At 34.3% G+C, this 26,507-nt stretch overlaps 3 protein-coding genes across 3 annotated transcripts; 2 read left to right on the top strand and 1 right to left on the bottom strand.

Moving 5' to 3' along the window:
- The first annotated feature begins 3,165 nt into the window (after nucleotides 1-3,165).
- Nucleotides 3,166-14,927, top strand: LOC107185519. The gene is made up of 5 exons (XM_015573213.1): nucleotides 3,166-3,251; nucleotides 11,792-12,078; nucleotides 12,891-13,094; nucleotides 13,933-14,220; nucleotides 14,741-14,927. Exons 1-5 carry the CDS (start codon nucleotides 3,215-3,217, stop codon nucleotides 14,888-14,890), a joined length of 966 nt encoding a protein of 321 aa, XP_015428699.1. The 5' UTR covers nucleotides 3,166-3,214; the 3' UTR covers nucleotides 14,891-14,927.
- Nucleotides 14,928-16,687: 1,760 nt separating this feature from the next.
- LOC107185541 (ovalbumin-related protein X-like) lies at nucleotides 16,688-19,337 on the top strand. Its single transcript, XM_015573242.1, has 8 exons — nucleotides 16,688-16,746; nucleotides 17,609-17,727; nucleotides 17,908-18,087; nucleotides 18,176-18,386; nucleotides 18,452-18,666; nucleotides 18,732-18,911; nucleotides 18,980-19,115; nucleotides 19,180-19,337. Exons 2-8 carry the CDS (start codon nucleotides 17,653-17,655, stop codon nucleotides 19,335-19,337), a joined length of 1,155 nt encoding a protein of 384 aa, XP_015428728.1. The 5' UTR covers nucleotides 16,688-16,746; nucleotides 17,609-17,652.
- Nucleotides 19,338-19,655: 318 nt separating this feature from the next.
- Nucleotides 19,656-22,843, bottom strand: LOC107185518 (X-ray repair cross-complementing protein 6-like). The gene is made up of 8 exons (XM_015573212.1): nucleotides 22,796-22,843; nucleotides 21,665-22,106; nucleotides 21,485-21,584; nucleotides 21,165-21,393; nucleotides 20,972-21,074; nucleotides 20,046-20,362; nucleotides 19,829-19,965; nucleotides 19,656-19,766 (listed from the first exon to the last, which is right to left on the bottom strand). The coding sequence occupies exons 1-8, from the start codon at nucleotides 22,824-22,826 to the stop codon at nucleotides 19,656-19,658; spliced, it is 1,470 nt and encodes a 489-aa protein (XP_015428698.1). The 5' UTR covers nucleotides 22,827-22,843.
- Nucleotides 22,844-26,507: the final 3,664 nt, after the last annotated feature.

The following is a 26,507-nucleotide window of genomic DNA, read 5'->3' as shown; positions in this document are numbered from 1 at the left end:
CGTTTGAAAACCGTGACACTTCCGGTATTTACCATTTCGTTCGGCGCTGTTCGACAGATTCTATTCCCATCCCCCGAAAATGAAATTCTACAAAAACGATCCACGTAGGAACGAATTAGTAATAGCGTGAACGTTGGGGGGAATCTTCGTTGATCATGATCGGGGATCGACCAACAAAGATTTCCTGCTTCTTTGACAGGCAGCCGTGCTTTTAGCTTGAAGAGGCCTGGTAGTAGTCAGAGACAGGCTAACTTTTATTTAAGTAACGATCCATAAACCTCGAAGATCAATGATTTAATCATATCTCTTTATTTATTAGAAGTACCAACTGGAAATCCACAGATCTTTTTCAACGAACTGATAACGTAGTTTGAATTTCGATTGTTTTCCCGCCCTTTCCTTCTTCAATATGGCGGACGTCGGAGAATCTTTTGTTTGAGCAACTTTTGATTGCCTAAATTTAACAAAGTATAATTTGTTGGTGCAACTGGTAAATAATTGCCCCACAATTAATAATCATCTATTATTTATTTATTTATTTCTAAAGAATTATTGATTCATACAATTTCGTTCTGTTATAACTTGGACGATAAAGAGACGTTCGTTTGCGGAGGATTATTTAAATAAAAATTAACCTGACGAACGCCCGGCTTTGATGGCAGTAGAAGTAATGGTAGCAGTAGTGTGGTAGCAGTAGTATTAGTATTTATTCTATTTATTAACGTCGATACCTCTACTTGAAGTCATTCGCACGTCGAACAGCATGGTGAACTGAATAACACTCGGCCTCCTTGCAACTTCCGCCGCGCGTTCTTTGTCTGGACCAGGGCTTGCACGACTTCCGATTACGTCTCCCCGACCGTCAACCCTTTCGCTACTGACACCATTAGCCTATCGAGACAAGGTTCAAAACAACAAAAAAAAAATATAATTTTAACCTCTTAAACGTCACAGTTCATCAAAAATGGAGTCTACAATGGGATTCTGAATTCATTGAATATTTATTTAAACAAAATTGTGCACATTACGAGAAATACAGGTAAAATAACGCATTTTGGCCATTGTTATTTCGAAAGGTTTAAAGTTATTCAAAAAAGCTTTAGTTTTAAGAAATTATTTTTAAAACATTTTGTAACGTTCATTATTCCCGCTGTGTATTCACTTTGGTCATGACGCATATATACGACATAAGCACTTAAGGGGTTAAATGAGTACCATTTTTATGCAAGTTCCATTTTGCTTTTACGCTCCAAGACTTACATCTTCAATGCAATTTATTGGGACAATTGAATAGCGTATTGTAATGTATTTAACACGTTCACGCCGGCGCGGGCCACCGGTGGCCCGTATATACCCGTATTATAATCGGCCCCGGCGTGAACGTGTTAAGTGTACCAATAAGTGATTCATTATAGTTCCAATATGGCGTAGGTACATTCTAGATTCAGAATATCTTTCCAACGTTATATTCAGTCAAAATGGCGGATGACAACTGGAACAAATAAGGAATATTGTTAAAATATGGTGGATATTTAAATTATAACTAAACGAATACAGAGTTTTACCAAAAAATAGTGGACTTATTGGTACACCTAATATATCGATCTACATTGCATTACTGTGCAGTCGCCATTAGGCTAACGGTGTTGCAGCGAAATGGTTGAATGTCGTCACGAATCGCAACAGGGAGATTGTACATAGACGAGGAGTACTTGGAGCTCGTGTAAGCGCTGTCGAATGCGCGAAGGAACAAATTCAAAGTACCTTTTCGCACGGGGCTATTTTTGTTCGAGAGATTGTCCGTCCAGTTGGTCAACGGAGCACGAGATAAATTCGTATACTTCATGAAAATAAAAAAAAAGTGTCGTTTAAATGGCAATATTAATTGTGGGGAAATTGAGGTATAACCTCACTTTGTGACGACTAAACAATTTTTTTTCGAGGTTTCAAACTTCTGTTCTATATTTTTCTTTCATTATTTTACGTTTTTTAAACTTCGGGTGCCTATGGCCGGGTCACCGGTAATCCATCATTAGACTACTTATACAGTCGCGTAAATTGTTGTCTTATATGTGTACGTGATTGTTAGGTCTTGTGTCCAGTCTCGATGAACTCGGCTATTATAAAATTTTATAAACAAGATAACTTATTTAAAGAACCTATAAGAAGCCATAGTAATTTCAAATTGTAAAGATTTTCAAAAGTAAAATCTGTTGAAAAAGGAATTTTTATTTCAGAATGAACTGTGAATATCAGAAAACAATGGCAATTATTTAAACAATATACTTTTTCTTAATTATAGTCGAACTATTCAATCTATGAATGAAGAGAACTATATAGAAAATTTTTGGGATAAACGAAGTGTCTTAAGTTTCGTGATTAATAATACGAGAATTTCTGTCGAGTATTATCAACTCAGATTTTCAAAGACACATAAAATAGTAATTAAAATGGTCTCGTATCTTTGCCCAACGATACTTTACTTTTCAAATTTGATTTTCTTATATTTGTTAAAAAAAAAACTTAAGTTTTGTCTCGAGTGAAGGTCTCGTGAAGTCGAAAACCGATCGCGAATATCTAAATTTGAAAAAAGGTACTTTGATGATGTGAAATATCACGGATGGCTTGGTGACCTCACGTCACGTATTTTCTTTTCCTTCTCGATCCATTTATCAACTGATCATCGAATGAACGAGGAGTAGAGAGAGAGACCCCGTGTGTTTGTACGTAAGAATGAGAGAAAGAGAGCCATATATTCAAAAATGTCATTGATCTACGAGGCAAGCGACACCGTTAAATGGCCGCCATCTTGTTTCCTTACTTACAAGACATATTTCTTCAATTCGAACTTAATTTTCTCGAAATATAATAATTCCACTTTAAATTTTTCATTCCAGAAACCATTCCATTTATTCCATCCATAAATTTATGGTAAATTATTAAAATTATCGAGTTATTTATAAATGAATAGTGGCCAACAATGGCGTCGCCTGTCTCGTGGAATCGTAATGTTACTGTCTGAAAAGAAGCTTGTATAGAGACATTGTCCGTTCTGGATTGCAAAATACAGATAACTTATTGTTTTTACAAAAAAAAAAATTGTGTCTTGCCTTTTATTTCTCTCACCATTGTCCGTGTCGAACCGGTTTCGTGTATTTGTCCAGGTACTCGCCGCGACGAGTGATCCAGAGGATAAGTTCTTTTCCGACGAAAAATGGGTAGCTTTTCCCTCGTGAAGTACCGTTCGTATGGTAAAATGAGTTTTATAAACCAACCTTTTGGAACTTTCTCCACTTTAAATGCGTGATGTGTTGTGTCACTTAGCTGTTCGAACCGTTTGCAGCAATCGGCCTCCTAACCTCGAAATCTCACTTAGAATTTTTCTTATTTCTCCTTTGTATTATAAGAATTAGTTTTTATTAGTAAATTAGTATTATTCTTATTTGCAACTTTAGCTAACAGAAGTTGTTAACACTTTGGCAACCGAATGGGTAGATCCACTTTTTTCATAATGCAACATATAAATCGGGAGTTTTGCTATTAACATCACTGCTTTATTTGCAATTTTGACTGTAAATGTCATTCTATTAGTTCGACAATTACAGAATTTACGAAAGATTAGATTAAAAATCCAGTTTGAGATCAGTTATGTGTTTTTAAGGTAGCTATGGATACTCAAGTCCAAATAAGGAATTCTGAAGTAAAGAATGTAACTAGTGGTACAAGGGGACAGCTAGTGATTCTACGTGACAAAATAAGTCCAAAATATACAATAGAATTTTTTTGTAAGGAGCTTCGTTTTCAAAATAATTGAGTTTTAAGCACTCAACTTAGCCTAACGTAGCCTATACCCTAACTTCAGTGCAGACGTACTTTGAGTCCAGTTATCTCTTAAACGAAGCAACTATTGAAAAAATTTTATTATTCATTTTCGACTTATTTTTTCGTGTAGAATCGCTTGTTCCACCAGTTATGGGTTACCCTGTATAATATAATTGCAAATGTATTTTTAAGATTATGTAGAATTCGTTACGGAAAAAGTAGTGTTTTGATAATATTTTTCGAATTTTTGAAAAATTACTGCAAACGTTTGATTGCTACCGTAAATTGGTCCCATTATTTCGAGAAATTTCGCATGTCTTGTCACTCGTTCGTGGATGCACCAGTAGCACACTCGCTTTCAATTTCTTTGCCCTTCCTTTGGTAAATAGCTGCACGTGTTTGGTGGACGGTTTTTACGACAAATGACAACCATATACAACTGGACAGTAGCACGAAACTTAACCTATCACAGTGACTCGCAAATTTGTTCGTATATATTTGAAAAAAAATAATTAATTCAAGGATCAGCTGATTTACCCTAGTTTAGCCTTTTGTGCTAATCCTTTTTGCTATCCTTTACAGATGAAATTGTGCATATAGTTTGCATGAACGAATCTTTTGTGAACAAATTTGTGAATCAGTACATGATTCCCACACTTTCCGTGGCTTGTAGATGTAGAAGCACCGTAGAAATGTTGGGGTGTAGTTAATTGGTGGTTCAAGGTCACGGAGGACATGTGTCCCCCACCACTCTTGATTTATTGAAAAGAATCTCATGAACAAGAGGTAAAAATCATACTCTCAAAAGTGTTGTGGTTTTTAAAATTAATTTCGAATGTTAAGAAATTAATACTCACTATTATTTTTATTATGCTGAGTCGTTAATAATTAATTAATTTCTGTTAATTTTCTTTTCTTAAATTTCCGTCAGACACTTTTGCAATTTTATTTATTCCTATCTGACAATTTTTATTAATCTAAGTAATAGTTTTATTGATATTGTTCTATAATTATTATTTCGTTATTTCATTTCGTTGACGTTATTGGAGCAGTGAATGGTAAAAATCTGGGTGATGCTACTTTCCATGAAGAAAAATCAAATTAATAAATCTAACTCAGATTTAACCGTTTATTACGTTAATAAAGCCTACTCGTAAATGTACATTGTAATCGTACCAACCGTTAGAAAGTTAACCCATCAGGTGTATCATATTTTTAACGAATGCTTTAAGCATACACTCAACATACAGTTGAAATTTATCTCATTTTTACTAACTTTCTGCGATTTTTAAAATATTTCACCCATGTATAGCCTCACAAGTATCCCCCAAACAACAATTTCAAAACCACATATGGATGCACCAGTAATTTAACACGATACCAGTGAACGAACATTGTATACAAAAACGATTAAATTAAGTTATTAACGCTAGAACTACCGACCATAAACGCATATTTGTTTCGATCGATGGATAAACGTGAATAACTTTTGAAAATTTAGAAATTTAGAAATGAACTAATTTCTTCACTTTCATATCGTAATAAAAGGTGCAAAAGATCTAAGAAAATGTATTGTCATAACATTTCAATCGTCGTTATAAGAGTGTATTGACAAGTCATTTTGACTTGCTTGGTAATCCTGGTGCTAAATTAAACAAATGATTAAATATTGATTTTCTTCAATTCCTTGTTTTGTATTCAAACAATTTTCGCGCTATTATGGTTAGAAATGTTCATTCACTAGTGAAATCTGTATTGTTTCTTTTTAATAGAATTTATTACATTTTTCCTCAGATAGCATATGACGCCTTAAAGATATCTATTATAGGTCTAAGGCGCCTTTGAGCCGTCTTCAAGGCGTCATGTGCTATCTGGGTCCACTTTTTCAAATTGAAATTTACACGTTACAAGATAGTATAGTCATTAAAAAATCTAATTTTAATGTACCAAATATTTATCAATATTATTAACACTGAAAATTCAACTTTAATAGTAACAAAGTCTTTTAAAAGTGTTCATTCATTGGTGCGTTTACTGTCTTTTCATCGTTTTAAAAGATGATCACAGTACGCCATCTGCTAGACGTGTTTACACAACCATCGAAAGTCAATATCGCCAATCGAATTCTCCGAATTTTCCGGTATCGCCTCTTGCAAATCCTGTCAATCCTCTGGCCCGATTCAAAACTAGAAACCTAACCTCAGCAATCGTGTACACACGCAATCTAGGAACAAAAGTGATCGTACTCATTAATTTCATCACATACAACACAGTTTTTACTAGGCACTAGAAGCTAATAATCGCTACTCTATAATCACAGGCGATTATTACGCGGGTAAAGGAAGCGTGTTCAATCGTTTCCACGGCAATTTTCATCGAAACGGTGATCGAAGAGCGCGTCGAGTCGCCGACGAATCAGGGGGAACGTGGCGGGAGTTTCAATTAGACAGCCAATTAACTTTCTACAGGACTCCGGTACGAGGACAGATTAAGGTGTGACCGGTTGAAATTTTTTCTCGGCTTTCACCGAGCTGGCCTGTTCAAAACAGAAACGAGGCCGCTGACCCGGAGCGCCGCAGCGACGGCGGCCATGACAGTTGTCCGCGACCCTGACCCACACCCAAAGTCACGGCTAGAACGTCCTCGATCCACTGCGAGAGACCACGTGACTCCCCGTGCGTTTCATTCCTCGAACCGGCGCAAAGTGGTCCGGATTGGAAAATTGAGTGACATTTTGCCCAAAAAGGAACCTTCTCGTATCGATATCTAATTAATGAACTTAGTTTCTTAAATGTCCATGGACATCGGAAATGACGAAATTAGTACAATTTGATAAATATTATAGTTGCAATAAACATTAAAGTTAGGATATTTTAAGAATAGTATTTTTCACGACAAAAATTGCTTCTTTTTAATCCGATGCCCTGAAGATCCTATTTAATATTTTCTCTCGCTTTTTTTTTAAATTGAAGAGCCGACTTTTGCGATAAAAAATCAAATCTTCTATTACTAATTAATGTAAATACTTTATTTAAAAAATACCGCTGAATGCAGTAAGAGAAATTTGCGATATTCTTTCAATTAAGAGAGTAAATTGAAATATTTTCGGCACACCTTCTTGTAAATAATCATATACGAATCATTTTCCCCTTCGTCCCACTGTTGAAATTATTAGTGATTAAAGTTGTTAACGTTCGGTCCGTGCGCACAGTTTTATCTCAGCGGAAATAAGAAACTCGATTTAAAAAATTAAATATTTAGATCCCGAAGCTAGGGAATTAATAATTAAATAATAATAACATTGTTGAAATAAAATTATTATCATTTTTTCTTTAACCTATTTGTAACTTTACATTAATGTATTACTGATTCCAAATTTCGTCTGAATATCTCTTATGGTTCAAAAGTTATAGAAAAATGTCAGTCAATTTTCCAATCCGGACCACTGTGCGGCGGATAATACGGGACAATCGATCGGCCGCGTTCCTCGCGAATTCGCCACCGAAAACGAAAAGTGGGACATCACGAGCCGTTAGGGGGACAGCTCATGCTGAATTACAAAGTCGTTACTATCGGGTCATTGCTCGCTGTCGCTCCAAACTGTCCCGTGACATTTGCTTATTATTATGGAGGTTAGACCACCGATTGATGTCTTCGAAAGAAATACCGTATTTCTGGTAAGTTATTTCTGTGCAACAAACACACTTATTTCAATAAGACATTTATCAATAAAGACAGAGACATGTGCACCCGCGAGCAAACTCGGCTTCCGCTAGGGGAAAAAGTGGCGTTGGAGAAGGGCCTTCTAAAATTTGGTATCAGAAATTATTGAAATTTTATGCCAAATTAACATTCGAATTAACATTTATTTCGGTACTTGAAATAAATTTACCAAGTGGTAGGACGCCTTCCTCTAGGGGAAAAAGTAATATAGGGAAAGGGCCTCCTACCCCTTGGTATTGGGAATTATTGAAATTTATGTCAAATTAACATTTAATGTAACATTTATTTCGGTATTTGAAATAAATTTACCAAATGGTAGAAGGCCTTCCTCTTACGCCACTTTTTCCCCTTCGTGAGGGTACACCATGGGTACACCCACGAGCAAACTCGGCTTCCACTAGGGGAAAAAGTGGCGTAGACTAAAAGTCTCCTACCACTTGGTAAATTTATTCCAGGTACTGAAATTAATGTTAAATCGAATGTTAATTTGGCATAAATTTCAGTAATTCCAAATACTAACAGGTAGGAGCATGGTAGGAGGGCCTTCTCCTACGTCAACTTCTTCCCCTAGAGAAAGCCGAGTTTGCTCGCGAGGGTACAGTGGGTAACAAAAGCATTCGCACACCCTTTAAAGCAGAACAACTTTTTGAAAGTTGGTCCAAGTGACTTGAGTTCTTTTGTGAAGTTAGGAACATTGGTTTACTAAATGATGTGTAAAAAAACAATTTGATAAAGTTGCAATTCGTCGGAATCGCGAAGAAAATAGTAAAGGTCGCCTTTTACAACTTTTTAATCTGAGGCTATAATGAAAATGTAATAAATACCTATCGAAGATTTGTTATCCAGATAGCATATGACGCCTTGAAGACGTCTTAGACCTAAAATAGCCGTAAAATAGACGTCTTTAAGGCGTCATGTGCTATCTGGGTTAGTTATATTGTAACAACATACTGTAATTTTCATTGAAATTGGTTGATACAAAAACGAGCGACAGGCATCAAAAGATATAAGAATTGTTAGAGTTACTACAGTTGTAAGTCGAAAATCGCGAAAAACTGTGATTTTCAATATTTTTAATTGTTTGTATCTCATAGCAACGTTAACCGATTTTGATGAAATTTTCAACATGTATATAACTAACACAAATCGTCGAAATGTATTTACTAAATTTTCATTACAGTCTCAACTAAATAAGTTGTAAAAAGCAACAAGTACTATCTTTTACAGATCATTTAGTTAACTAATATTCCTAACTTCACCAAAGAACTCAAGTCACTTGAACCAATTTTAAAAAAGTTGTTCTGTTTTCAAGGGTGTGCGAATACTTTTGTTACCCGCTGTACATGTCTGTCTTTATTGACTACATACGGTCTAGTCTTGAAAATATTGTCTGAAATAAAATTTATTTAATAGATTGTTAAATAAATCTAAATTGCCTGTTGTGCGACATAGAATTTTTTCATTATTTTATTTTTTATCTGACTTATGCGTAAATAAAGGATCATTTTCTTGCAAAAAAAATATTTTGCTCCAAAATGGCGCCTTTTTGTATATTTCAATCAAATGAAAAAATGCATGGTCCAACCTCCTAACAGAGTACAGTAAAGTCTCCATTATCCGAACTAATGACAAATTCATTCTGACACACAATTTTCTGAATAAAATCGGTCCAGGGAAACCAAAGTTTCACGTACAGTCACTGACAAAAGTATTCGCCCACTCATTACACGTAAAATATTTCGCACGTCTAATGTCTGTTAAGGTTAGTCTTCCAACTTTTACAAATATATTTTGTATTCTGTCAACCAAATATAAGACGATACGGTGGTTTATTTGTAAATGTATCAATGTGATAAATATGATTATACAGAGTGGACCACATAACCTCGATTATTGAATGGACACATGTAGCATCAAGTAGTGCATTAAAAATATACGATTCCATCTAAAAAAGCAAAGTTGACCTCCATATGACCTCCACGCATCCACAAAGAAAAAAGTTACAACAGAAAGTATGCCGCCCAATACCACTTAACTTTTAACTGAAACGTTTTTTAATATAGTCAACAGTTTCGGAGATATTCAAGTGGGTCGATTTAAATGGGGGACACCCTATATAATTGGTAATGTTTAACATGTACCTAGTGTACGACTAAAGACGATATTATGGAGAAAAAAATTAAACATTCGAGTGCATTATGTTCTTGTGAAAGTTCTGAATCATGATCAAACGATACTTTTGAACGTTGGTGTACGCACCGAAAGTCTATTAGGAAGTGTATACATAAATCATCAAGCATCGTTAAGCTCGACGGGGCGGCGCGTGGCGTTAAGCTATGCGGTGGAATCGACAACGAGAAAGCAAAAAAAAAAAAAATAAAACTTCCGTGTGCCGACCTCGATGAATTAAGTTCGTAAGAAAGAGCGACAATGATAACGGTATGTCGGATGGAATCCAATCGCCGGAGCCAAACTGGTCCCCGGATCTGGGCCACGACCCGGTTCCTACTCACCTAGAGACCTATCTACCTGTTGCGCCAGAAGCAACCTTCCTCCTCGTGCCTACCTAAAAACTCTCCCCGGTCGTTGATCTTCGTTTAAGCCACTTTCTTCGAGCGGATCAGGATCGACGCGTGAACAGTAGCGATGGCGTGAATTGCTACTTGTGAATCACGAGTGATTCGATCACATTCGTTCCCAATCACGATGATTTTTTCACAGTGATGCGTGATTTTTCGTGACCGTTTATGACTGGTGGAGAAACATAACAGTTCTTTACACGCGGCACATAATCTGTATATTTTAAATTAACGACATCGAAACAAAAATTCGAGTTATATCGTATAAAGTGAAGGAATAATTAGAATAATGATAATAAATTAATGATTTTAAATTATAATCTACATGTTACATAGCAAATTATTCTTTTAGAATTTCTTGTTTTTTCTACTGATTTTTAAAAATACAAATATATTAATGTAATTTATCCTAAATATTGAATATGTTTTTCGGTTTAATGTCAAGGACTTACGGAAGTTAAATCACGACCGTGATCGTGATTCAGCGATCACTGTGATAAATCACCGTTAGTGATGTTGCACGCCATCTCTAGTGAACAGTGGGGGTCAGTGTGACCACCAGTAGTACTTTCGTACTAGATCTAGTACTTTTTTGACTGCTTTTGAAGGGCCTCCTATCACAGCCTCGAAAATTATTGAAATTTATGTCAAATTAACATTCAATTTAACATTTATTTCGGTACTTGAAACAAATTTACCAAGTGGTAGGAGGCCTTTCTCTTACGCCACTTTTTCGCCTAGAGGAAGCCGAGGTTGCACGTCGGTGTACCTGGTAATTAAAAATTATTGTTGAAAAATGAAAATGCAATGCGAGTGTTACTAACGCGACTATGTAAGTAGGAAGTGATGGTAAAATCATAGTAAAAAAATAGCCGTGATTTTACTATGCAACCTACGTAAGTACATATCGATATTCATAATGGGGGCATTGTCTAAAAACGGATAAAAAAAATATAACATTACGTTTTACATATTGCTTATATTACTTTATGGTAATTTAAGAAACGTTAATAACAAAAATACATAGTGGCTAAAAGCAACGTAACGTTGTTTATTATTATTTTCAGATAATAATAGTGCAACATAGAAAACGGTTGAAAACAAACTTTTTAGTACAACTTCGAGTCGATGAAATTACAATATATTGTAATGATTAACATTTCGAACCATCTACAATAAACGTAGCTGCTGACCTCAATAGGAAATGCACAAAATGGCCGCCATTAGTTTGAAAACGAGTTTCCAATCGCAGTAAAATGGGGTTTCTGTATTATTAAAAAATCTCTTTAAAAAGGGGAAGGTACCGAAATAGCACATGACGCCTTGAAGACGCCCATTTTATGGCTATTTTAGGTCTAATGCGCCTTTGAGCCGTCTTTGAGGCGTCATTAGGCGTCATGCGCTATTTGGGTATCGAGAATTGTATAGAAATAATTTAGTAAAATTAGTTGTACTGTCTCAGTTTACCACAAGAAATTGAAAAAAAAACAGCTTTTATAACTCAGCAACAAGATCGAATAGGATTCCTTCGGATTTGTGTTCTTATCAGATTTCTATCTTTAAATAAGATTACTTTATGAACTTGTCCTTTTCTATCGTTCACTGCTGAAGTGAATTCTGCGTATTAGATAGAAAACAATTATGGAATAGGGTGTTTCATATTTTAGGTGGTATGCAGTCGGACCCAAACAGCGACGTATCGGCGATTTACGTAGCGAAATATAATCGTTTCGTGGACAATATCCTCGGAAGGATCAACAAAATCCTTCGTAGCAATTACGATCCGGTAACGGTGAAGCTGACCAACCCGAACTCGAAATCGAAGACCAGCAAACAAAAGAGCAAGAGCAAATTGAAGAAGAAGAGCAACAAGAACGAATCGAAAAAAAGCGGTTCCATCGTAATGGCCGCCACAAGTGAGAAGACGGGCGAAGAAATTCTCGAAAATCCCCAGGTAACGTCCGAAAATAATCGATTTTTTGCTGTTTATGCTTCGTGATAAAACAATATATGAAACGGTTAAAATGGAAATTTTGAAATTTTTTCACTTAGTACGCTGCAATTCGAATTGTAATTGAAGGTAGATTGGGTTTTAGGTCTAGTCAAATGTTGCCGCCAGAGATTTTAGATTTTAGAAGATTTAAGGTCAACAATAGACTACTGTTATTTATACAAATTCATAGTTTTAAATACTAATATTTAAACATGAAAATTAGAATTTTATTTCCTACGGCTAAGGGTTTTATTATGTCGATATTACTTACTATATTATTTAAAATATAATATTTTACATTGTTTTAAATAATCTTCTTGACATACATTTTCCATTTTAAGTGACAAAATTTTATTCTAAAGAAATTTTTTATTTCAAAAGTAAGAAAAATTTATTACAAAAGAAAAACTAAAGATAATGAGGATACGTAAATAATAATTGCATAAATTATTTTACACTTAATTATTATTTCGAAAGTTTTTGAACGGATATAAGTCACTGTACATAAAAAACATCGCATATCTGTTTTTACTAATTATTATGAATGAGATTGTAAAAACTGTAATTTTGAAACAAGAGTAATTTTTTTCTTATAAAGAATGCAGCACGTTTAAAGCAATTAACGTTATTTATTCATATTTTTGGAGGTTACCACGCTGACTGAAACGAAAATAGCGTACATGTGCAAATCGAGTTGTCTTAAATTAAAAAAGTTGACTGAGTGGCATGCGCTTTATTATTTTAAAATTAACATGCAATGAAATAATTTACAGAAAATCACGGGATCTCTCGAGAACATAACTTTGTCCGTGACTAACTTGGAAAAGGATCCAGCCACTGTTCCCATGTCTGATATCGCGAGCAGATCTTCCGTGGAAACTGCCAGAAAAACCTCCTCGAGCACCAAGAAAACAAACAAGAATCGTACCACGACGAAGAACAAGACGAAAAACCAGTCCACCACGAATAAAAATAAGGTAACGATTTAGTAAAGTTTAGTCCCTTATTTTAGAAACACTCTATATATGTGAAGAACGACCGTGTTATGCAAATTTTTGTTATACAAATCGAAGAACTAGTATGTACAAGTAACAAAAGTACACTGTTTTAGACAATTCTATGTGTTTCAAAAACTATACTATTTTACATAATTAAAGAAGTCATTAGAAAAGGGGCACATACCACATCTACATTGGTTTCTACTTTTTTGTGCCATTAACGAGCTTTAATCTTATTTTTTCTGAAAGTAGTTGTCGTGTAAATTTATAGTACATATTGTGGCATGTGCCGGGAATACGAAACTGTACTTGCGCGAGAAAACCTACTTTACCGACGGGAGAGCGATTTAGATCTCAGCTTGAGAGGTTAACCGTGTTAGAGCGAAAGCGTGTTGTAAATAGGAAATACGGGGATTTCCCTAATTCTCAGCATGTTATAGCGAAACCGTGTTATACGAGGGTTGCTTGTACATTCCCGTCCATAAATATTACTTCGCCCATTTGGATCACAGAAAAAGTATCGAACGATATTAGTCTTCTAAACTTTATACAATACATTAGTATAATTATACAATTAATTACGATATTTTACTTTTTAACAAGAAAACAACCGAAAATCTCGAAATACAATTTCAGACGAAGTAAAACTCGGTGAACAACAAAACAATAACGATGCTACCCTCGCGCAACAGGATGTTATTATTCCGTGGATAAAACAAAAACTTTAACTCAATAACTTACGGTGTCTATTTTTCTAAAATGCAGTTACAATGCATTTCCGTGGACGTGAAGTAGTAACCTCTATCACGGCTTTCAGACAAAGAAAAATAAGCCGAAAGCACGAGCCACACTCTATGGCCTAGCGACTCTTCAGAGATCGGGCGATGTCTCCGTGAACATGATGAGCGATCATATGATGATCAAAACAAAATTTACCTTGGGACCCCTAATTCTGAAAGTCGAGAAGGAATTTGGCAGGGCGGCCAAGAAAGAATTAAGAAGCGCGACTGCAACCACGGCCGAGATGTCCGGAAAATTGAGCCTCCGCGTTCTTCGCGGTGGCGCCGCTACTTTGAATTCCATCCGAGTTCTACAACCGAAACAAGTAAGTCTATGTAGTGATCTAACTTTTATCTTGGATCTGTCGTTCTGTTCGGTTCTGTTTTCCTTTTGGATTAACCTTCGAACATCCGATCATAAATAGTGACACTAATTATGCCTGGACACCACAGAAACGTCTTATGAATATCTTAAAAACGTCTGGTAATGTCATATAAACGCCCAGAACATGTCGTCAGAACATCCAGTGTTGCAGAATTGAACATCTTCAAAATGTCTTATTTAGGTCGTATTTTGGTCGCATGCTGATCTTCAGAATTTTTATCGATTCAGAATTGTATTGATTCTGATATTTTTTAGCTTCTGTAGACTTATAGAGAACCTCAGTACATATTTAGTAGTGTCGGGTAATTTTTTTCGGCTACTTTTTCATTATTCAAAATGAATCTAACCTCTAAAAAAATTGTTCATAATATATACAATAGTTGTATTACATTGAACATTGCAATTAAGGACGAAAAATTTCTGCTGGATAAACTTAATAATTGTGTGTATCTTACAAACAGGTTCGAGTGGAGAGCTCAGACGACCACGACAGAACGCGCGAATTCGTCTGGAAGAGATCCTCGCATATCGCTCACTTGGTCTCGGAGAAATTATCGTCGGCCACGAAGTCGATGCTTCGACCCCCTCCTATCGCAGTGATCGCCGCTTAAACTTCAGCCGTGGTCGCAGTTTGGGCTACAATGGAGCCACCCAATAGTACCATAAAAATGAACTTACAATTTAGCTGTGTTCAGCACACAGTTCTCTTTTATGGTACTTTAAATCGAACGAATTCTCGCCTGGACAGATTCGGACGCGTTAAAATTCACTTAGACCTTAGTTAGGGGAGTTTCCTTATGGTAAATGGGTATTGTTTATCTGTTAATGTTGCAGTGAATGTTTCATTTCGCGTCTGAGACTTCGATCGACTATGTTACTTAGGTATTCCAGCGTGTAGAAAGGGCAGATTCTTTAAATTGTGGTAAAACAAAACGTGATAATATTTATTGATTCAAGATATTTGTAATGTCTATCAGGTGATATATCAATCGGGTGATTTACTGTTTTATTGAGTGAGTCATAAGTTACTGCCACCAATATTTATAACTATTACTATATATTTGGCAGTATATGTATATGGAATAAGACATACAAAACAAATAAGTTTATTTTTAAATTTTATATTTAGTCGTAGGGCTAATGGACTAATGGAAATCACAAATTTCAATGTTAATTGAATCAACACTTTTCTAGATAATTAAAAGTTTATATTAGAAAAGCTGGTTACTTAAGGATAAACAAATGGGAAGCTACTTCATTTCCTTTATCCTAAAAAGAATTTAATACTTTAATTCGTTTGTAAGGAAAAATAAGTTAAGAACTTTCCACTTTTAGTTTAGACCAACGCCAATTTATTTATTATTTTAATTATTTATTTATTTATTTACGTTAATTTAAGTACACCTAAGCCTGATACTCATCCAAAACCATTTCCTATTATGTATGTATCATATAACAGTTGAGCTTGCATTTAGAACATGAAACGACAAAAATAAATTGACATTTCACACTATTGTTTCATTATTAATGTGTCACTATTTTTACATGTACCATTAAATTATGTTTAGAATATTAAATTAAACATTTACGTTTCAATCAACAAGATTTCAGAAGTTTTATCATTTATGACAATGAAAATAGAATTTTCGAAAGAAGAAAACATTCTATGTTAAGTCTATTCCTTACATCTAAACCATTTGTTACAGTTAGATTGATATCAACTGACTTTTCAATGTTTGGTTTAGGTCATCCAATCCAATTTTTACTACTACATCATCTCAGGTTCACAGTTTTATTAATTATGAGAATTAAACACAACCATATGAGATTTTTTCATACCAATTTAAAAATGATTTCTGAAGGATTTTCTTAAAGCTGCAGATTTTTTAAATTATTATTTCTAAAAATATTTCACTGAAGTTAAAAGAATTGGCAAAAATATATACATTTAAATGAAATAAGATTTTAAACACCCTTGTTTAAACTTCCAGTAAGTCATTCCTTGTAAATAGACTTTATTTATATTTTTTAAATACATATCAATCAATTCTTAATCATAACTGTCACCAATTTACTTATTATAATTTTGATATTTTAACATTTTTTGAGTTACCACTATGAATATTTTTTAATTGTATAAATTGTAACTTAAACAGATTTTTTTACCCTCTCACTCTTTTAAGACTATTACTATAAGTGAACAATAATAAATAGTACATATTTCATATTTCGTCGTATCTGTGACTCATTGTCAGTGTCATGGGAATGTCAATAGTTTCAACTTGCGTTCAATCATAAATTCTTTTCAGTGGGCGTTGATAAGTCATCGTTAAAAATAGGACAGAAAATTATTAGAAATATTAACGCACAAAGTCAGAGTACATAACTAATTAATTACTTGCGCAAATATTTTAAATTGAACAGCATCCCGCGCTTTTTATATGTAGATCGTTCTATTTTTTGACAGGTAGTATCCCGCTATTTTTATATGTTTTGAATGCTATGTTGTGCTATGTCAAATCTAACCTCCTTTAAACATTTTTGACAGTATTCTGACGTATTATATATTACAAAATGTTTAAGACAATAATTCATTTATTCGAGTGCTTATATTAAGTTTTAAAAATCTTGTCCAATTTATATTAAAATATAAAATAAAATGTTACTGTCGCTGTTTATTGTCAACAAGTGCAATTACTTTCGTTAAATTAGATTTCGATAATCTATTTAACAGTTTAACATTGTATAACATTTATTTAGGATAATAATGTTGCTTTTTGTATTACTGACAGGTGATGCTTCATACCATCAAGATATAATTACTAAACTTTATGATATATGAAGTAAATCCTCAATGTGTGTTCGAAGGCTCCCCAACACTGAACATTATATATTTCATAAACTAATGGCCATATGCAGGTGAAAGAAATATCATTGGCTTCAGAATTTGAAGCTCTATCACTGTGCTAAACCTCATTAACACGTTGACTGCCAAGTACGAGATAATTCGTACTTGAAACATTACAATGAGGCTGAGTTATTGAAATACTATCACAAAATTTTTATGTAAAATTAATATCGCAGTATAATTTTAAGTAATACAAACAGCCTCTATTAACTAAATGCATACATTTCCGACGATATATGACTTAAAAAACGAAATCAAGTATGTTTGGCTACATATGACTTGTTTCACTGTGGCAGTTAACATGTTAAAAAGTCAACGATACACCTACAAACCTCTCCTTGCCAGTGCCAAGGAGCCTTCGAACATTCATTGAGGATTTACTATATTTTACAATTTCAATAAATGTATTATTGTTTTATAGTTTTACCTGCATTTATTATTATTGCTTCAACACAATCGCTCAATATGACTATGGAAAGTACAAATATATATAAAAATTTGTCTTCTTCTTGCACCGACTTTACAAAAGCTTTCAACAAAGTAAGTAAAATTATATTTAAAAATCTATTTTATATGATATTTATTTTATATTTACAACGTTTAGCCAAAAATGTAAGTATATTGGTATTATGTATTTTAAAAAAATTATAAGATAGGGGATTAATATATTATTATTTAAGTCCCTAAATTACAAATAATACTTACTATAATTCATTTTAGGAATTGTGTTTTAGCAATGAAGGAAATATTGTGAGTTCTCCGTTAAGTATACACATGATTTTATCTTTACTTTCTCATGGTGCAGAAACTGAAACTTTAAACGAATTAACTAGTGGTCTCTGTCACCATGAGAAAAGTTCCATAAAAGAAGGATATACAAATCTAACAGCTTTATTGAATGTAAGATAACCAACATTTATTAAAAATGATGTTTGAAGGGAGTATCACCTTAAAATAGAGATTAATCTTTGATTTATATATTTATAAGGAATTAAGTAATGTTAAACTGTATATTGCGAATGCAATATACGTCCAAGACGGATTCGAATTGCTAACAGAATTTTCAACAATAGGAACAAATGCTTATAAATCTGTCGTTTCAAAATTAGATTTTAAACATAAAACAGAGGCAGCTACAAGAATTAATACATGGGTTGAAGAAACAACCAACCATACAATTTCTGATCTTGTTTCTGCAGGTGAATTATCATTTGTTAAGTATACAAAGTTAACGAAGAATTAATAACGTTTGTACTTTTTGTAGATGATTTTGACGAACATATGAAATTGGTACTAATAAATGCAATTTATTATAATGGCATGTGGTTACATAAATTTGACAAGAAGCAGACACAGAAGAAAGCATTTCATGTGACAAGAAATGAGAAGAGAATGGTGGCAACAATGTTCAATAAATCTAAATACGATTACGGTGAAATACCAACGTTGGATGCAAAATTTATCGAAATTCCATATATGGTATATATTTCGTATGTTCATACGCAGAATTCTTCTAGTTAGAAAGCTTATGAAATATCTTACAGAATAAAGATATTGTAATGACTGTACTCTTACCGAATGAAGTGGACGGACTGAAAACGTTGCAAAACAATTTTTCCTTGGACATACTTGAAAATGCATCCCGAACTAACGCTGAAATTGAATTATATCTTCCAAAATTCAAAATAGAATTTATGGTGGATTTAAAAAAGATTTTGCGCAAGGTATTGACAATAGATTTTACGTATCATATCTTCCAGAACACTGTGTTCTAATTATGTTGACGTTCAAGCTCGGCTTAAACACAATGTTCCAAGACAATGCAGACTTTGGTCGCATTTCAAATGTACCCCTAAAGGTCAGTAAGGTGTTACACAAAGCTATGATAGAAGTTAATGAAGAGGGTACAGAAGCTGCAGCTGCCACAGGTGCGTTCAATTTTAATGAAGTACAATAGGTTCAACAAAATAACTTTTACTTGTTTCATTTCAGTTGTACACATGAGACTTCGACGGATGATATATATGCCAGAACAATTTTTGGTTGATCGGCCATTCATGTTTATAATTCAACATAAACCAAGTAACGTACCACTCTTCGTTGGATGTGTAAAAGATATAAAGTCTGTATCCGAAAAAGACGAGTTATAAATCGTTGCCTACAGGTAATGATACTACTTATCGCTTAAATTTGTATGCTTTTATTTGTATACATACGTTATATTGAACAATGCATTTGTTTTACAAAAAATAGATAGGTACAAAATCTGATCATGAATATTAGAAACTGTATACGTATTTATATTTCACTATACAATCGCATGATCTGTGTATATAGACATTTTATAATACGTCGCATTTGTTATACAAAATAGTTCAGTACACAGTTTCATTATAAATATTAAAGACTGTAAATCACAAACACGATTTTTTAACAGATTATTAGTTTTCTTCGAAATCTCTTCCTTTTCAGTTATAATATTCTTTAATCCTATCGATCAAGTCATTTTTCTTACCAGATGTTTTTAAACCCAAAGTTCGTAATATGACTTTCAGTTCCGCTACTGTAACGTTGTCTACCTGTTAAGACCAAATGTTCATTACTTGTTTCTGTTTGAATAAATATTTATCCATCTTTATACCTTTTTTTCCTCTACAAGTTTCCGAATCGTTTCTTTAACCTCTGGTGATGCATCTTCGTCAGTAGCCTCGGCAGCTTTTTTAACTTTCTTTCTTGGTGGCTTGCCATTTCTTTCCCGCATTGCATCGATATTTGGAACTTCAAAGAATATCGATATGTGAAAATCGATTCGTCTACATTAAACTTTCGTAATTAGTGTTTCTAAACAGTTTATTCACCAGTATCATCGGGTGGGGATTCAGGCTTCTCTAAGTCTAAAGCCTGAGCCTCCACAGACTGAAGTTGAACTTGAAGTTTCGGATTGGAGAACAGCATTGGATCGTATACTATTCTTAATTTTTTAATAATTTTTTCTAGTAATTCAATCTCATTTGGATCGGTTGGAGGTTTGTGCTGGTCATTGTCGTAGATGTATTGTTGTGAAATTTTGTCAAGATTTCGGACATTTTCTGAAAAAAATTGCGTGCACATACTTATTATCTTAGAAAGGGTGTGGCAATAACTGTGTCCACTTTGAATATTGCCGTTATTTGTAATAATATGAAAAAATGTTATATACAAAACTTACACGGTATAGAGGGAGGCATATTGTGATACAAACATTTTCTGCGTGGGTGAAGGCATAGAGGAGATTTCAAGGTCATCTCTATTTTTTTTAATGGATTGCTATGTTTTTTTTATCGCGATGTGATAGCCGGTGTTGAGACGACTTCAGCGAGCCATCATTGAACGTCATGCAAGGTCAAATGTGGTAGTAAAATAAACTTTCTTACATTACAGGAGATGCTCGAAGTGGTGACCGTTTGCGTCAATGCAAAGTTTCAATCTTCGTATCGCTGCATCATAATTGCAGCATGTGCTAGAATAAGTTTAGAAACGATAAAACGTGCACGTGATGCAGCGATACGAAGATTGAAACTTTGCATTGACACAAACGGTCACCACTTCGAGCATCTCCTGTAATGTAAGAAAGTTTATTTTACAACCACGTTTGACCTTGCATGACCTTCAATAATAACTTGTTGAAGTCGTCTCAACACCAGCTATCACATCGCGATAAAAAAAACATAGCATTTCATTAAAAAAAATAGAGATGCCCTTGAAATCATCTCTGTGCCTTCACCCACGCAGAAAATGTTTTCTGTATAGAAGTGTGCAAGAGCGTTTTCTTAGTGTCACTGCACATACTATCATTAAATTTCTTGAATCACATTTATCAACCAATGCAGCAAACAGTAAATTGTTATCTGAAATGAAATTTAAACGGGATCATTTTACCGTGTATTCACACTTTCATATGGATACCTATAATTCATTGAAATTGTAATTAACATTACCTTTACGAGTACTTTTACTGGGTGTAACAAAATATGGTATTCCAAAATGGTACATAGGGTGGTAGAAAATAGGTTTTACGCAAATTAAATCAATGCCTGGTTCTCGAGTCGTGCACAAAGATTTCACTTCAGCTGGAGTGAAGTATATTTCTTTACCACCGAATTGTTGATATTTCTGAATTTCTGTTTCTAAGACAGGCGTCGGTGGTTTATCACATTCATCGTCTTCCTGAAGTGCATAAAAAAATATTAATCTCTATTAAAGTATATACATAGAAAGATATAATTATAAAATATTATAGAGACAGTAAAATACACACGTTCTTATTGTCACTGTCCTTCACAGTTAAGTATGTATGCAAAGTTAACGGAACATTTGTTGCTTTACTTATCGCTTGCTTCTGCAGATACGCCCGTTTACTATAATCGAAAATATTTGTAAATTGATCACAATGGCAAGATTAATATAAAACAAGGTTTCATCAAAACTTGTTCCTTACGATGCAAAGTTGCGCACAGTTACATCTACAATCACATTTTCTCCAAGTCGCCAAGGTAAACTTGCCATATTTCTTGATGGTAGTTTCACTTGCTGTACTATATCATCTAGAGATGTTCTTTTGTAATCTTCGCTGTCAATCTTTTCAGATGACATTTCCAGGTCTTTGTAGAACAAATCGTGGTTCCAATTTTTCCCCAGACCGACAACATTTAATTGCAGCCCGATGTCATTAAAACTTTTTGCTTTTACTATTATTCGACGCTTCTCATCATTATTTGTCATCGGAGGATTGTCCTGACATGTAAAAAGAATTACTCTTTTCTTCGGCATGGTTATATTAATGGCAGAAAATATACTTGCTGCATGCCACAATACATCGTGTAGTGGATAAGTAGCAGAAGAAGCAATATTCCTGTAGTATTCCCATTCTCCTTCTTCATCTGTATAAGAAATATAACAAATAATATAGAAATAATTATTAAAATTTTGAAAACAATATTTCTATACAGGGTGTCTCAGCTAACTTGATCACCTCGAATAATGACTAAACAGTACACTTTATGAAAATTTTGACGCGTGGAACTTAAATGGCATCAAGGGGCACTATTATAAGGTGCGTTCTTTTTTTGTGGGTGGAGGCAGTTCCGAGATTTCAAGGTCACCTTGATTTTTTGTAACTGAAAGACCTATTTTTTCTACCATAGATCGACAGAGTATCAAATTCCGAGTAAAAATGTGTTGATCTTCATATGTCCCAAACCCAATAGTTAACGAGATATTTACAAAATAATCATTGTATTGAAATTGAGGGGCATCAGTTCGAGCACCTATAGCTTTCAAATAGTAAGTACGTAATAAAAATTATTTTGTAGATAATTGCCCCCTTGATGCCATTTAAGTTTCTTGCCTCAAAATTTTCGTAAAGTATACCGTTAAGTCATTATTCGAAGTGATCAAGTTTCGTTAAATTTTTCCTATGAAAGTAATATCCTTTCTATCAAGTAGAACTAAGGAAGTTTATTTCTGCAATTACTTAACAAAAAGTTGTTATCTCTGCAAGAAAAGTTTATTAAAAATTCTTTAATTTTTTATATTACTCATAATGAAAAAAATAATCCTATTTAATTACCTATTTTCATCACTGGCTTTAAAAAATCCATGGAAATAAGACTCAATTTCTGAAGAGTCAATATGTTTTTCATTTCAGAATCTTCATCCCATTTTTCAGTACCAAATAGTATCAAACCCATCCAATCTTGTCTATTCCATACCAATTTTTGCTTAAGAATCTCTTTATATTGCTTAGTTGAAAATAATACATCAAATTAATATGTAATTAAATACACAAAAGAAAAAGTAGAAAATTAAAGTTTTGATTTATTAGTTTTCGAAATAACATTGAAAAAGATAATAAATTAATATACCTTAATGCACTGTAAAAAATATGGAATTCCTTCCCCGGGATCATTGTCAAACATTCGAGGTGTTGCATCAATTATAAACAATATGCCATCTCGAATACCATAAAGTTCACTACTCTCTTCTGAATCTGAAGATTCTTCACTTTCATATTCGTTATCGAATGAAGATGTCATTTTATAGTTTAACGAATTCTTTCTATTTTAATCCTCACTAATGTAAACCTCGTACTTTTCCTGTCCTCAAATAAATGAACAAAATCTAAATATATGGTCACACCAATCGCAGAATATAAAAGATTTTAACAAATGAAAAAGATACTGTAACAATTACATAGCTTAATGTAAAACAGTTTATTATGACATTAGAACAGTGTCAGACGAACATTCCAATAATACCACAATATTTTAGACATTTGAAAGTATCAATATATAAAACCTGCTTTAAGCGATAAGAAATTAACCTTCTTTGCGTTTTCAGTATTCTTTAGTTATTTTGATATTTTCTTATTCGAAGCGGTTTATCTGCATTTACAATATCGTGAAAATCATAACAGTTCTTAGAGTGACTTCTTGTATCTTTATTTTTCTCTGAATCAAATCGTTACATTTTCTTTAAATGTACTCATTGCATTACAATGCATTTTTCGCGATGACAACGCGACTACCTGTATACAATTTCTATATTATTAATCATAACTGCTTTCTGTCAAAGCCGGCGTAACACGTGCCTCATCCGTGACTGTACCACAGACGAGATACATACAGAATACACCTAACATCCAATGTAACTTTCCGTTACATGTTCGGGGACTATAGGCCCCCTTACCATTTTAGTGTCAGTACCCGACGTTACCAATAAAGCATAAACTCTGAGTTCTAAGCACAGACGAAATATAAGAATAGACCTAACATCACTGACGAGGTATAGGCACCGACTAGGTATAGAATAGACCTATCATCCAATGCTTTTTTCTGTCCCACGTTCATAGGGCTAGTAGCCCTGTTACCATTTTAGTGTCAATACCCGACGTTACCGATAAAGCTTGAATTCTGAGTATTATTAGCACAAATGAAGTGTTATATATTCCATTCATATTACAAGTATCTATATGATTTCACGAGAATAAAAATATCCGATGCTTCAGTTTAAGGTTAAGGGATAAATATGACAGTCATGAAACATGAAACGGAAAAGTATATATTTTTTCACTTAACTACAAGACAATTTATTCTAAATGCATCGTTAATGGACATTTTACTAATGTTACTCTTTACATGTTCTTGTTTTATTCGCTTTTATATCTTGCCTTACATTTGGATATTTGTAACAGATAAATTCAGAATAGATGTAGTTTCATAAATAATTTATTAAATCTACCTTTTGGCCGGCGGCTTACAATTTCTCTTACGGGAAGCCTTACCATAATGAGCCATCTCGTAGCCGCGGGATTCCGGGAATCGGGTGACGTCACGGCGTGCGAGCGAGAGCGATAGAGAGAGCCACGGTATCGGTGCTCTCCGTCGGTGTTGACGCGTGCCGAAAAATTTCGGTGGTCTATTGGGGGAAGTGTGCGAGCGAGAGAGTACGGTAGAGCGTGCCGCGATATCGGTGCTCTCTGTCGGTCCAACGCGCTAGTGACGTTGCGTACCTGTCTGTACCATCCGGTGTATGGGTCGTTCAAGGAAGGTCGTTCAAGCCGGCAAAAACAATTCAACACGAACAAACCTGCGTACGCCCAATACATAACGGCGTTAGCTTCCTCACTTTCTCGTGAGCCGTCGCGGAGGGTGGTTGCGCGTCTCATACTCGTCCTTTCTCTTGTTACTAACCCATTATTTGTTGCAAGCATTCGACAACCATCAATTTATTTACTGTGCATATTATTAATTTATTTACTGTGCATATTGTTGTGTCCCCTCTCTTGTTACTAATCCCTTGTATGTTACAGATGTTCGAGAACCATTGGCTTCGATATTTATTTTCTTATGTACTGTGATTCATTTACTGTGATTTATTTACTGTGAATATTATGTATTCTATGTGTATTGTATAATGAAAAATATTTTTCCAAACAGTTATTCCATCGAAAGAAGACATCGATCAACGTCTACATCTTCAAAGCGTGCGTCTACCACTGCGTTAAGTTACTGTAAGTTAAACTTAAATCATAATTCGATATTCATTGTTATATTCATATTCATCATCACATCGTTTATTATTAATTTTAGTCTATCTATTAATAGACTTAAATTGTGATCAGCCATTGTGCATACCAAGTTATTATTAATTCATTTTGCTCGTTGATTTCTCTACACAGACTTGGGGTATGGGCAGTGGGTCTGTACCTATTATGGTACGGGCAGTGGGCCTGTGCACTAAGACTGTTTGCCGATCCCTCTGGTTTCTATTGAGAAGCCAGATATCGGACGTGTTTAGTCTTTGCCTGGTAAGTAGGATTTGGAGTAAAGGCTCGTGCGCGCCTGGGTACAACGTACCCGCCTACGGAGTAGACGGGAGTCTGCTCCGTAAAAGGACTCTGTTTTACAGGGGATCTCGCTTGCACTACCATACTTGGTCATGACCTGTGCTCGGGTCTGGTACGTAGGTGACCAGCCCAAAGGGCCTGGAAAGTGAGAGATGGATTCGGGTTTGCGAGGTTGCGCCCGTCTTTCCTATTTTCTTAAACCAGGTTCTGGCGACAACACTTTCATCGCGATACTTGTTCATACTGTAGTTTAACGTGGTTCATCGTAGAATTAATTTTTGGCTTGGTATATTAGGTGCGTAAACGAAATGATCGATGGAACTTTTTCCATTCCGTCTATCTCTTTCGTTTGAGTATTAGCGACTACATTGCGTTAAATTTGTTATTTCGTATTACTAGCATTAATTCGTATTAATTAGAATATTAAGATAATATTAGTTCTAAGCTGAAGAACGAAGACAACCGACGAGGGAACTTAGTTTTTTATAGGTTTAGGCTCAAGAAAGAAGTCATCCGCCGAGGGATTTTAGTATCGGTAGTATTATATAGTTAAGATTTAAGTAATTTATAAGGTTTATTGTGAAAGGTGGGTAGATGTAGAACTTGTGATTCCATCTACCTGCCTTGGGCCTCCACTCGCAGCAACCTCCTCGTGGTGAGGCCTGGGCAATCGGTATTGTCATCGGTAAAGTACTGTAAACCGAGGACAATATCGAGCTAATGGTTGCGAACTTGGAATCTATATCATAAAACCACGTTCTATATTACATCGAACTAGGATTATTTTAGAAATCGATATGAGATTCAAAGTGTAAAAATGTCTAGTACTTTGAATGTTTTAGAAAAGTATTCGAGATAAAGATGTATGGAACTACTGAAATTACTTTAGACTCCTTTTCCTTATTCTGTAAATTCTTTGATTGGAATATGAATG

Source organism: Dufourea novaeangliae, unplaced genomic scaffold (assembly GCF_001272555.1).
Source record: "Dufourea novaeangliae isolate 0120121106 unplaced genomic scaffold, ASM127255v1 scaffold48, whole genome shotgun sequence".
Classification (NCBI taxonomy): domain Eukaryota; kingdom Metazoa; phylum Arthropoda; class Insecta; order Hymenoptera; family Halictidae; genus Dufourea; species Dufourea novaeangliae.
Note: the sequence above shows the minus strand (reverse complement) of the source record. Positions and strands in the feature narration are given on the sequence as shown.

Bases quoted from the DNA above. Each gene is read 5' to 3' on its own strand.
- LOC107185519 (XM_015573213.1), top strand. From the start codon at position 3,215: ATGGGTAGCTTTTCCCTCGTGAAGTACCGTTCGTATG. The intron at 3,252-11,791 runs GTAAAATGAGTT...TTCATATTTTAG, and splicing joins CGTGAAGTACCGTTCGTATG to GTGGTATGCAGTCGGACCCA. The intron at 12,079-12,890 runs GTAACGTCCGAA...AATAATTTACAG, and splicing joins AAATTCTCGAAAATCCCCAG to AAAATCACGGGATCTCTCGA.
- LOC107185541 (XM_015573242.1), top strand. From the start codon at position 17,653: ATGACTATGGAAAGTACAAATATATATAAAAATTTGTCTTCTTCTTGC. The intron at 17,728-17,907 runs GTAAGTAAAATT...AATTCATTTTAG, and splicing joins TTACAAAAGCTTTCAACAAA to GAATTGTGTTTTAGCAATGA. The intron at 18,667-18,731 runs GTATATATTTCG...AATATCTTACAG, and splicing joins TTATCGAAATTCCATATATG to AATAAAGATATTGTAATGAC.
- LOC107185518 (XM_015573212.1), bottom strand. From the start codon at position 22,826: ATGGATTTTTTAAAGCCAGTGATGAAAATAG. The intron at 21,585-21,664 runs GTAAGGAACAAG...TTTCGATTATAG, and splicing joins ACTGTGCGCAACTTTGCATC to TAAACGGGCGTATCTGCAGA. The intron at 21,075-21,164 runs GTAATGTTAATT...ATTTCATTTCAG, and splicing joins CAGTAAAAGTACTCGTAAAG to ATAACAATTTACTGTTTGCT.